The sequence below is a fragment of the Neopelma chrysocephalum genome, unplaced genomic scaffold (assembly GCF_003984885.1).
Source record: "Neopelma chrysocephalum unplaced genomic scaffold, ASM398488v2 Primary Assembly neopelma1_63, whole genome shotgun sequence".
Lineage (NCBI taxonomy): Eukaryota > Metazoa > Chordata > Aves > Passeriformes > Pipridae > Neopelma > Neopelma chrysocephalum.
The window spans coordinates 1,020,490-1,033,733 of NW_020897720.1; the positions used below are offsets into that span (position 1 = coordinate 1,020,490).

Here is a 13,244-nt window from a genome sequence, read left to right on the forward strand (position 1 = left end):
CTGAAAGTAAGTGTTGATAGAAATACTTAGGCTTGGAACAAACTGCAGATGTCTTTCCATTGGTTCAAACCCTCAGCAAGGAATAACTTCAACCTCTTTGCCTTTCCTGTATCCATATAAATGGCAGCAAGGCCAGTCTCCCCCATCCACAACACTATACGTGGTCATATTTTATTTACTTTATAGAGACCAATGTAGGTGTCTGAAACATAAAGGGATGAGGGAAGGAAATCAATTATTCATCTTTTAGAAACCCCTCTATTTGGATAACTTACCTGCCTGTCAAAAGAACTGACAGGTAATAAGATGCTGACCTACAGTGCTGTGGAGCTTCACACCACTGAAGCATCATCTTCCAACTCTACTTTAGGAGTTGGGAAGAGAGAACTTGGACTCACAGAATTCCATGTCAGCAAGAAACCATTACCTTTTACAGAATGATACCTAGAGGTTTCAGGGAGAAAGGTTCAAGGCAAATACAACAGACTTTCAACATTTTATTGAACAGTAGAAAACGCAGCTTTTGTTCATCATACTGCTGGATGTAATGTCAATTTGTACATGTCTAAATAAACTCTTGCACTAGTTTTCAACACTAGAGCTGCTATTCTGAAAATAACTCAGGCATGTGGTGTCACAGCCTTGGGAAAGATTGAGGATACAGGGCAGTGTGCTGGGAGCAGCAGAGGGATCTGGGGGCTGGAAACCCAGATACAGCCACGGGGTAAATTGTCAGGGTAAATTTTGTGCTGAGCCATCTGTTGCCTTGACTACACTGCCAGAGAGTGTAAAGAGAGCTGGAGTGTGTCTGTACAAGCTACAGAAACCCATGGCTCCCCTGCTCTTTGGGAAGGGCACATCTTCCTCATGTCACACCGAGGGCATTGCAGTTGGCCTTTCAGCACATCTCACTGCCCAGGAACAGGGTTTGTCCTCGGGGAACACACCAGTCCCTTTGACCTGGATAACCAGAGGCTCAATAACCTTCTGTCCCACATCCCAGTGGACACATCCTGCAGTATTTTCTTCAAATGTTATTCCTGTATCTGTATCACAAGTGTCAGAGCCCGTGAGTGCTGTTCATATTCTCCATGAGCCACCAGTGCCTTTCTTTAGAGTAGATGGTGCTCTAAAATAGAATGTATGTCTGTATATATATTTTCAGCTGAGCAGTGGCCTTGTAATGCAATGAATCACAGGTCTGTAGATGAAGGTTTGAAATGGTGCTCCACAGACTGCTTTCCATCTTCCAGGACTCTGGAAATGCGCTGCAAAGGAACACAAGCAGATTGCCATGAGTTCAAGTGGCTCTGTATTGATGTAGTAATGCACATATTAATTACCAGCTTGTGGCTTTAAGTTGTAGCTTAAAAAAAAAAAAAAGGCCTTGACCAAATCCTGGATGTTTTAAATCATTTCCCTATTCTGCAAAACCTTCAACCTGTGTTTAAACCTGTCCACATGATTCCAAGCATGCTATGAAGCACCTCATAAATGAATTTTTAGCTTTAGTTAGTCCTTTTTCCATCAGGTAGGAAAGGACATTCTGTCCTCTGTATTTTATGTGCTATTTAGGTTTAAAAGTGAGTGGATGAGATCATGCTGCAAAGCTGTAACTCCTGGGTCTGAAAAGAGCAAGTGATAAATTGAATGTAAGTGAAATACTATAGACTTCAAATTAATGGGTTATTCTTGTTCCTACCAGAAAAATATGATTATGAGCACATTTAAATGCAGGTTTTCCCAAATATTGCTCTATGGTCCCTGAAGGCACTATCAATTTATTTATTTATTTATTTTTAAAGACTGCAGAAAGTAATGGATGAAAATGAAACCTATTCCCTAGAGCAAAAAAAAAAAATTTAAAAATGTTTTGTTTTGAAAGATCAGCAGAGTTGATGTGAAAAATATTATAAGCATCCCAGACAATTAAATTAAATAGAAGCTGTATGAGGAGTGGGTGAAGTCAGCTCAGCCTGGAGAAGAGGAGGCTGAGGGGAGACCTGACTGGGGTCTTCAACATCCTCATGGAGGGAAGAGGAGGGGCAGGTGCTGATCTCTGTGTTACAGGACCCGAGGGAATGGCTGGAGCTGTGTCAGGGGAGGTTTAGGTTGGAGCTCAGGAAAAGGTTCTTCCCCCAGAGGGTGGTTGGGCACTGACCAGGCTCCCCAGGGCAGTGGGCACAGCCCCAAGGCTCCCAGAGCTCCAGGAGTGTTTGGACAACCTTCTCAGGGACAGGGTGGGATTGTTGGGGTGTCCTGGGCAGGGCCAGGAGTTGGACTGGATAATCCCTGTGGGTCCCTTCCAGCTCAGGATATTCTGTGATTCTGTGAAATGTCACCCTCCCACTACCTGAAAAAACAGGAAAACTTTCAAATTCTGAATCTTAATAGCTGCACTGAATATACTTTTTCTTTTTTTTTTTTTCCTTTTGGCTGTCAAACACAACGTTAAATTCAACAGTTTTAATTTTGTGTCATTCCCACAGAAACCAGCAAAAGGTCCCCCCTTTTAAAGGAAAGCTGCCTGTCCTGAGCAACACTGGGGGCTCCTGCGTGAGCCAGTTCCTGGTTTCAAAGAAGCATCTCTGAGCTCAGGAACCGGCTCACAGGAGCATGTTTGTGCTGTGCTGAGCTCCCTGCGGTCCCAGCGCCCCGTGCCCGGGGCCGTCACATCCCACCGGGAATCCCATCGGGAATCGCCGCTTCCCGCCTGTGCCGGCACCGCGGGCCACGCGCGCCCTCTCGTGGTGTAGCCGCGGAACTGCACAGGGATGCACATCCCTGCATCCCTACATCCCTGCATCCCTACATCCCTGCATTCCTAAATCCCTGCATCCCTAAATCCCTGCATCCCTGCATCCCCGCATCCCTGCATCTCTGCATCCCCGCATCCCTACATCCCTGCATCCCTGCATCCCCGCATCCCTGCATCCCTACATCCCTAAATCCCTGCATCCCTACATCCCTAAATCCCTGCATCCCTAAATCCCTGCATCCCTAAATCCCTGCATCCCTGCATCCCCGCATCCCTGCATCCCCACATCCCTGCATTCCTAAATCCCTGCATCCCTGCATCCCCGCATCCCTGCATCTCTGCATCCCCGCATCCCTACATCCCTGGATCCCTGCATCCCTGCATCCCTAAATCCTTAAATCCCTACATCCCTGCATCCCTGCATCCCTGCATCCCTAAATCCCTGCATCCTTGCATCCCTAAATCCCTGCATCCCTACATCCCTACCCCAGAAAGCTCTGCCACAGCCAGTTTGCCTTCCACGCTGAGCTTCCACCCCGCTCTCTGACGACAACAATAAAAACAAAGAAGCAAAGTTTGACTGACGATCCTACGTTATCTTAAAAATGCTTAATTTTCATAGCAAAGAATTTTTGAACGCTTTTGTTTTGTTGTTGTTTTTCCTTAAACACACAGGACCTACCATTGTTTTAAATAACTGGTTCACTTTCTTCTTTTTGAAGGTTTTCTTGTCAGGCTCTGAGGTGGAAGGGAACACTGGTTGGCTCAGCCTGTGTGAGGGAATAGTTTCATCGGGTGCCACTGTGCTGATGGACAGAGTTAGTCCTTGGAACAGAAACATGTTGGGTGCACAAAACAAAACCAAACAAGAAGAGTCAGAGCGTAAGGCAAAGCAGAACTGAAAATAATGCATTCGCTACAAAAAAAAAAAAGAGGCATTTTTAATCTAACTATATCCTTAGAATACAAAAATAAGTAACAGGGAAACACTAAACTTCATTAGATTGAAACTGAATAGTGGGAAAAACCCAAAAACCAATCTGGCCAAAGAATTAAAAATAGATAAATACATGACAAAGAAGTGGTCTTGTTGTGTTGTGCTAAACATCTATTTCAGACCTCTAAAAAGAGAGGGACAGTGAGGGGAAGAGGTGAAGTGCAGGCTAAGGAATGGGATGTGCTGTGGAAGAAGGGGGTAAAGGATACAGGGCTTGTTTTCTCTGCACCCTGGACAAGAGAGAAGCTCCACCTTCAGTCACACTTTCCCCTTTTCTCTCATCCCACCATCCATCTGTCCAGTGGGCAGTTATGTTATCTTGTTTCCCCTTCCTCCTGCTGTGAGGGAGGTTTATGGGATTCCTCTCCAACTTCAAAAGCAGAAGTAGAAACCCTACCATGGGACAACCTTTGGGGATGTTCATCTGCCAAAACAAAGCACTGAGCGTTTCTTCCTTCCTGTTCCTGCCCTCAGCTGTGAGCCCTTGTTCCTGCACATGAGACCTTGCCAGGCAGGGACCATGAATGACCCTTTACTCTTTCACAGGCAGGGGGAATGTCCACACTGCACAAGGAAGGAAATTCAGAGCTCCAGAAGCGACACTTGGGGAATTTTCCCGTTGCATGGGCAGCACAGTGCTCCTGGGCAGTTGTGGCAGCCCAGCCTCACCCACAGCACACACTTTCACTGTGTTCCTTGTCCCAGAGGAGCGTGGGGGGAACTGCCTGCCCTGCTGGGAGCAAACCCTGGATTGCTTTTTTCTGGACACCAGATCAAGAATTGCAGAACTCTCACCCCAGGGAGAGCAGCTTACCTGGGATTGTTGGCATAGAACGACTGACAGTGCTCATCTGCTTGAGGACAGATGTTTTCTGAGGGGCCACCACGTGATCTGAGAGGTTGGTGTCACTCATGAACTCGTATTTCCTTGACAGCTGTTTAATAAAATAATAATAAAAAAGACATTAATGATTAACTGAGAGTTAGGTCCAGGTATAATACTATGTACTAGCTAAAAACATGCAATAATTTTGCAGGTAATTTATAGGCAGATAAATACTTCTCATTCTACATAAGAAAAGAATTATTCTAAAAAAGCTACAGAAGTAATCTGGAACTGTAGGATGGCATTCCTACCCTATTTTTGCCATAATACCATCAGACAGCTCTGAGTGTGATCTGCAAAGATAAATGAAGTTCTGAAAACATCTTTCCCCATTGCATTAACATTTCCAGCTTGGATGCTGTGAGCAAAAGAAGATCCTGTGACTCAATATTCCATGAAATCCACACAGTGTCTGTGTTATCTAACTGAATCAAAAGCCAAAGGTGTTGCTTGGTTTTGTATATCAGTGTATCTTGGGTTTGTATATCAATGTATCTTGGGTTTGTATATCAATATATTTTGGGTTTGTATATCAATGTATCTTGGTTTTGTATATCAATGTATTTTGGGTTAGTATATTAATATATTTTGGATTTGTATATCAATGCTTCTCAGAGCATGACTGTGCTTTACATCTCTCTTTTGCATGAGGACATTTAGTGTGAGACAACCATAATCTTCCAGAAATTCCTTCTTGCTTCCCCAAAGAACCTTGGCTTCCTACTCACTTCATTTCCCCTTTGAGATTCCTTCAAAAAATTTGTGATCAAACTATTTATGCTCCCTCCATTTAATTCAACAACCTTTTACTGTCTGACTTTTGAATTGTGACAGGATTTGATCCACAAGCCCTGTATAGTTATTTGTTTATTTGATTAATTATTTATTCATTTTATACAACAATTATTTGCTTATTTATTTCTATACTAAAAGAAAATTTTCCTGAGAATTAAGCTCTCTCTTTATATATATATATACACATACATTCATATATACATATATATACATATACATATATATACACACATATATATATACACATAAACATATATATATATAAAGGCACAGCGTTAAGTTATTTAAGTCCTCTTAATTATCCAGCAGAGCAATAAAAGCACTGAGATGATGTATGGAGTGAGAGATGCCAGTGCTTCCAAACTCCAGGCTGGCACATTTAAGGAGCAGTGTTTGCAATCTTGCAGTTTCTGAACAGCTGCCTGTTCCCTAACAGGGTACAAACTGTCCAGGGCTCATCACTTCCCAAATAGCCCTGACTGTGAGAGCTGCCCTGAGATGTCAGCACAGCCAATTGCCTCTCCACAGGAGAGCCACTTTAACCCTCCCAGCACAGTCTTAAACTAACTAAGCCTCAGAATTCGCAGCTTCAGAGCTGTGTTATCTGTCACCATCAGCAAGCAGAGGTGTTCTGATTTCCCCCCCTTGCAGGTGCCATTCAGGGCAGGGCAGATCATCTCTGCATCCTGCACATTTCCCCAGACAGCTGGAGTTCTGTGGGATATATTTTACTGGAGTAATGTCCTTTTTTTTTTTAATGGATTATAAAATTATACTCTAAATTGGCAACATACACATTTCATGCCAGAGATAGAGAGATCAGGTGCTGTCTTCTCATCAGCAAACACCACACTGCTTCTTTTTGTTCTTTTTTTGGACTTTCTCATCTTGACTTCAGGATGAGGATTAATTGGTGGAGCAGTCTCCTCTGATTCTGCTTTCCCTTGCTTTGGTAGCAATGCTTCCAGATCAAAGCTGCAGGAACAAAAGAAAAAAAGCTCAAGTTGGGGAGTGATATTTTAAAAGCCACTGCTGCTCTGATGTCATTTCCCCATGAAATATAAATGCAGGTCATCCTCTCCTTCGACTTTCTGTGCAGCCTGGCAAAAAGTCTAGGATGTGCTTCAGCTGGCAACTGTAGATACAAATAAGATGCCTTCAGGCAGTGAGACATCATCTTAAAATGTTGCAAAGAATGTAAAATATTAAAACTAGCTCAAATCCCTTTTTAAAGATCTGTGCATTAGCTTAAGAACTAAACTAAGCAGAGTTAGAGCTCACATGGCAAGTTGATGTGTGGTGATGATGGTGCTGAAAGCAAGACATGCTATTTTGGTTTGAAAAGGACCAAAGTGGAACAGAGTATTGCTATTTATTGCCACGTTTTAAATGCATCCTCCTATTTATGTCACCATATTGGATAAGAATGCACATACTCAGTGATTAAAAACCTACTCCCTCCTCTTCCTCTAGTTTTTAAAAGTTTAAAAATTGAGCTATTCCTCATTAAAAAACCCCATGAAATTGGTGCTGGTTTTACTCCCTTCTCTGTTGATGCAATTAGCCTTTTAAATGTGAACTTATTTTACAACATAAAAATTGACAAATCAAGTAGTGTGGTGAATTTGTTGACCTGTGCTTCCTAGAAACAAATTAGCACCATGACAATTCAAAATAGGTGCACGATGTAGCTGCTTAAATGGACTTGTCTGGTTCTGTGGGAGGTGTCCTTTGTCACAGGCACAGGGCTGGCAGAGCATGTTTGCAGCACACAAATCGTGTTTGGCAGCTCCACCCTCCTGGAGTGGAGGCTGAAGGGTTGGAAGAGCAACCTGGGCATCTCAGGGTGTAAAAAATGTTTAAAAATGAACTGGTCAAACATGCAAGAACAGAGGGGTGTCTTAAGAAGAAAACACTTCCATGTTAGGCTCATACATCACAGGGCTTTTAACAAGTGAACTGCCCAAAAAGGTAGATCAGATGTTTAAAAAAAAAAAATCATAATCAAACACTGCTTGACAAGATCAGTTTTATATGTACCTTGTTTGGGAAGAAGTTCTGTGTGCTCAAAAAATAATTTATAAAGTGAACGAAACTGTGGATGAAGAAGCTGATCAATACCCTATAACTGTTCTCTCAGACTTAAAATCTCTGTTTCCCAGTGCTGCAGTTAAAGCATATTAGGCAGAGCCTTTTACATCACTACAGGCTTTACTAAAAGTCCAAGTTTGTAAAGAGGTTGTTCTCCTTTCCTTCACATTTTACAAACAAAAAGATGGTAATTAAGTTAAAAGCCGTATAAAGAGAAACTTGCAATAAAACCCCAGATCCTTGTAAATTTTTGAAAAGCAATTTTTAAAATACTTGTTTTCTGAAAAAGAATTGCTGCTTTTTTTTTTTTTCAGTGAGAGCTGAGTATATTTCGTGCATTAAGGTTGAAACACTGCAGCTCTAAGCTTGGAAGAAGTGAGAGCTACAGTTAAATAATTGTGGCATAGTCTGAAAAGACTGCTGGTGGTCTTTTAAAAAATCTTTTCGTTTAATCTCATAAAACTTATAAGACAGGACTGAAAAGAAAAATAGCATTGCATTCATAACCAACCTTTCTGAAGCAGGTTTTCTGGGAGTGCTGCACTCTGAATTCATGGAAGACAGTGAAATGATGGATAACTGACGGTAGGATCTCAGCATTGACCTCGGCCTTCCCACTCTCTTGTCATCAAAATCCGGCTGCAGGATGGGAAAGAGAAACACATTGTACCAAACAACTTTGGGTGAACCTCCTTTTATCCCTTTGCAGCAGGTCTTGAAAATCCTACATATGTTTTAACACTTGTCATGAGAGAGATTATTTACTGCCATGAGTTACTGTGATTGTATCTTCTGTCTGGATGCATGTTTACTCTTCAGACCTCCCAAACTCAATTCACAGACTACATCCTCTGCAAAATTTCAAATAGGGTTTTGTTGGTTTTTTTGTTTTGTTTTTGTTTTTGTTTTTGTTTTTGTTTTTTTAAGTTCTGAAGGGTTCAAGTATGAGGGAATATTGCTAATTGTGGATTATTGCAAGGATGGGGCATGGGAGTGAAAACAAAAATCAGACTGAGATAAATATAGAGAATTTTCATCATACAGGTGTATAACAAGCACAATATCTAGGTTAGAAACTTGCTATTCCCCCCCCCCCATAAGAGAAGAATTAAATCCTGTTATAAAATTATCAATGCTGAAAGCAACAATATAAAATAAATTCCAAAGAAACCAGTGTTTAATCACAAAACCCAGGCAACATCGTTCCTGCTAGGCTGCACAAGCTCAGATAGACTATTTTATTCAAGAATTGTCTGGGGGGTTTGTGCTCAGAAGTCATCCTTCAATTCTCAGATATCTCAGTTTGGTCTCAACTAATATTTATAGTATTATACCCATGACAGGTTTTACTTCACAACACAGCTGGAAGTGGCTGGCACAGGGAGACATCAATTGCAGATCAAAGCCCTAAACCACTAAGAAAAGTTACCAAGAGAACAGACATGAGAATTTGCTTTTACTTCCTTAATAAGGCTGAAAAGACTGCAATTTTAATACTCAAAATACTCCAAATCTTCCAGAATGAGGAATATTTGATGTACCAGAGAATTGAATCAAATCTTGGACTACAAAACTCAGCTCCTGCTGCCTTCAGTCCACAAGAAAATATATATATATATATATATATTTTAGAACAAGATGTGTATTAAATAAAGAGAAATTGAGGTAGAGGTTAAAAGGAGAGCAGTACCAGTTCTCTGGTTCCATATTGTTTTTCCACTTTGACTTTTAAATGCTTGAAACATTCCTCCATCCTGTCATGGAAAGGACGAAGCTTGTCAGAAACTCTTCTTTCATGGATTTTAATTCCAGCCCCAAGGAAAGGTATCTTAAGAGAAAGAAAAAAAAAAAAGAAGAATAAAAGTGAGACTGTTAAATTGAGTCCAACAACCTCCCTGGCTCCACTTAAAGTACCTGCTGAGTCAGCTGCAAAACTCCTCCTGTGACTGGCACATGGATTTGTCTGTTGAGCTCAGCTTTGAGCAACAACTACAAGATGGAAAGGGCTCATGAAAAATGGGTTTGTTCAGCAAATCTCTGAAAAATCTTGGCTGCCTCATAGTGACTGTTTCCTCTCCTCTGTGTGTTTTGATGTTGATCTCATGTGAGACTAAACACACCGGTATTTCTTAGAAAAATCATTCTCCTTTGTCAGAAGCAATGGCTTGTTTAGCAATTAAAAAATTAATAAACTTTCTAACCCCTTTTCCTTGGCTGTTATCTTGCTACCATCACCTTTGCCATGGTGGTAATGTGGTTATATCCAGTTAAAACCAACCCAAATATCAAAGATATCAGACAGCAGACTTTGATGTGCTGTTTTATTAATAATAAGCACATTCTGAAAGTGAAACTTTGTAAAGTTTTGTTACCTTTCAGCCTTTGAAGATGACAACTTGTGAGACCTGTGCAAAATACTTTTAGCTACCCTTCTGCCACTGACCTTTTCTAACTGCTTTACTATTAACTTCTAGTGATTTTGCAGCAATGTTTGGGCTTTTTTGTAAAATCCACTTGGATTTCATGGTTCCTTTTTGTGTTCTGACCCCACAAATACTATGAACATTGTATACATTGGTCCCTCCATCGACCTGATTGTATTTTATGGAATTTCAAGTTCAATATAACTTCTAAAAACATGGTATTAAAGTCCATCTATTACAGAGAGATGTTTGTCCCCTTTAGAGGGATTTACAGGGATAGATAGAAATTACCACTTAATTTCCTAATGCCAGCTGGTGTTATAGTCAATCTACACCACTAATCCACCGAGTACTTCTGCTGGTCAGAAAGCAGCAACACACAGAGCCTTCAGTGGGCAAGGACCCAGGAGAAAGCTGTGAAGGTTGGAAACTTAAACTGATAACCAAGCTGTGAGGAATCACAATGAAACAGGAGGAAACTTCAAAAACCTTGAGAAAACAGTGCAAAACAAATCCATTAAAGCTATTTGGAAGGTTCACTTCAAAGCTGAGAGAGGAATAAATGGTTAATTTTTGCTGTTTCTCATCCATGAAGCAGAACCATGGAATCACTGAACAGTTTGGGTTGGAAGTGTCCTTGAAAGGTCATCTAGTCCAACCCCCTGCAAGGAGCAGGGACACTTTCGACTAGGTCAGGGAGCTTAGAAATATCTTGAGCCATTCATTTCTGAGAGGAAAATTCCAGATGAACCCTCATTGTTTCTTAACATCCCCCAGGCCCATTCATTTATACAGCAAACAGTTCTTTCTCATGTAAATCATCTATATTTCACAGGACTCAGCAGTTTGTGGCTTCTTAACAAACTACCTCTGGGCCAAAATGCAAACCTGTTCTCTCACACTCATTCATTTTGCCATATATTGATGGCAATGATTCCTATTTTGGACTAGATAATGGAAATAGAATTGATAATTTCTGAGGTCATGTATTGCTCTGCTCCATTATCATAACAAAGAGGTAGGTCAATGAAAAGAGCCCTTTTCCCTTGAATCTCTGCAAAAATAGAGGTTTTTCTGCTACCACCTCCCATGGGTGCATTGAGGACAAAAGGATTGGTTGTCTTATCACGTCTCCACTACCTATAAAATAATAAATAGTAAACCCAAATAACCTCAGTGCTGCTACATGGGCAGAATATCCAACTTTGCTCTGGAGATGCAGCTTAAAAGTATTTACTAATGGTCTTCCTTGCTATTTGTCACACAAAAGACACGGAGCAGCAATCCTGGAGAGTCACTGAGCATGAAAGTAATTCCTGAGAACAGCTAACACTCCATTAAAGTTTCTAATGCAAAAAACCTGCCACAAACAACAACAGATACTCAATTCTAGAAAAGAGTTGTTTCCCAAGAGAGGTTCTGACATTTGCCAATGCTTGTTTTCCCAGCAATTCATGACATTGTTGTGACTTTTGCCATGCTCTCCCTTTTGTCTCCAGGAATACAACCTGAGTTTGAAATCCTGGCCCTTTTAGCCATAAATGTAGCCCTCTCTGTGTGTGGCTTTTGATAAACCATTCCAAATGATGTGTTCTACAAGTGCCTTTCTGACCTAATGTTCACCCAGAACTAGGCAGGAAGTTTGTAACAAGAATTTTCTCTTTCTTCTACCCCTCCCTGCTTTGGGAAACAGGGAAAAAATAAAAGTGAAAATGGATATAAATGCTGTGTTCCCCTGCTAGAAAGGAAGGGAACAAAGGAATAGCTGATGAAGCCTCAGTAGTGGCTGCTGTCAGTGAGAAGTTACCTGCCAAGCAATCAGATCTTTGAGTCTATTCAGCTTTTCTTGATCCTCTGGATGGTCTCTGGCATATTCTTCTGTAAAGAAAGCCTTAGACAAAACAAAAAAAAAATAATTCAGCCCATCATTTTGACAGGTAAAGAAATGAGAGTCAATCACTGAGCCCAGCTGGTGATCATAATATTGGCCATCAAATAAGAGAGACACAGCCATGCTCTTCAGCCAGATGCTGCTGCTGATAATTCCTCACTCTGTCAGCTGGGAGAGGAGGTGCTCTTCTGTTAAAATGTTTTCAGTCTTTATCCAACATCTCTGAGTTTGAGACTCTTATTATGAAACCCAATTACTGTTTCTTTTGTTAAGCTTGCAGTGAAAGTAAAAAGGCACAGGTTTGGAGTATCATGATTTACATCAACTAATTCTGAGCTTCAGTTACTCTGGTTTGCATTCAAAGACAGAGGTGACCAGGAAATGAGGATAAGAGGATCTCTTGATTGATGGATTAATTATGGCTTTCACATTCCCCATCCATATTGCACTGCCACTATAAACACAAGGTGTAGGAGAATTATGAAATGATGTATCTGAATATGTTCTTTGCATCGACTTAGAAGCTCTTACCTTCTCATATTTAGCAAAGCCACCCATAACAGCTGGATCTACAATTCCATTCAGAAGCATGGAAAGTGGATTGATGGGAAGGTTCTCATCACTCTGGTACTGGTTAATCATCATCAGAATTTTTTCATTTGTCGTGGACATAGTCTCAATAGCGTTCTCTAAAGGACTAATTACAGCCTGTAAAGAAACAAAAGGCTTCTAAGGCTCATACAGTTTTATAAAACTCCATGAACAACAGTTCAGCAAACCAACATAGATTTGCTCAATTCTCTTAGGTCTTGATGGTGAGACTGTAAATCAGACACAGGATATATTGATCCTGTTAGCAGAACGATAAAACCTAAGTAATAACAGGTTTGTTTGGATAAAAATAAGTAAAAAAATAGCCTCGTGTGATAATTTTGCTAAGAATTTCGTACATGGGGATTCAATAGATGTTTTATGGGCTCTTAGCACGTTAACACATGTTAGTACACACCAGTGTCGTGGAGACGACTTCGAACCAGCGCAGAATCCCGGGAAGTTTGTAGGCCGTGACAAAGGAAGTTCTCTCGATCCACATGGACTGTGAGGAAAACAGAGCGGGAGAAAAATCACACTTTAATCTTTTCTGCCTTCTGAGACACCAGAGTGAAATGAATGTGGATGGAAAACACATGCATATTTTTGCATAAAAAGACACCGCGACATTAATCTAGCGCGGCAACTTGCAGGAATAATTTTTCTGGTTTCAGATTAGGTCATCTTCAGGCACAAAGCCTGCACAAAGCAGAGGAAAAAAGAAAATTACCCTTGAATATTTTAGTGTCTATTGCTATTTTTGCCATTACAGATGGAATGACTGGGACTAAATGACCTGCTCCTGCCTCTAC

General features: G+C 40.9%; 1 protein-coding gene across 2 annotated transcripts in view; it reads right to left on the bottom strand.

The window, feature by feature from the left end:
- Nucleotides 1–512: 512 nt before the first annotated feature.
- DOCK2 (dedicator of cytokinesis 2) overlaps nt 513–13,244 on the bottom strand; it is a 164,339-nt gene continuing 151,607 nt past the window's right edge. The window contains exons 44-52 of one of the 2 annotated variants that reach the window (XM_027682715.1): nt 12,851–12,937; nt 12,373–12,549; nt 11,758–11,841; nt 9,218–9,355; nt 8,039–8,166; nt 6,231–6,411; nt 4,570–4,690; nt 3,441–3,583; nt 513–1,268 (exon numbers count right to left, since the gene is read on the bottom strand). In XM_027682715.1, the coding sequence (XP_027538516.1) occupies nt 1,194–1,268; nt 3,441–3,583; nt 4,570–4,690; nt 6,231–6,411; nt 8,039–8,166; nt 9,218–9,355; nt 11,758–11,841; nt 12,373–12,549; nt 12,851–12,937 (1,134 nt within the window). In that variant the 3' untranslated portion in view covers nt 513–1,193. The remainder of the gene's footprint in view (nt 1,269–3,440; nt 3,584–4,569; nt 4,691–6,230; nt 6,412–8,038; nt 8,167–9,217; nt 9,356–11,757; nt 11,842–12,372; nt 12,550–12,850; nt 12,938–13,244) is intronic. The other variant, XM_027682716.1, reaches the window with a different exon arrangement.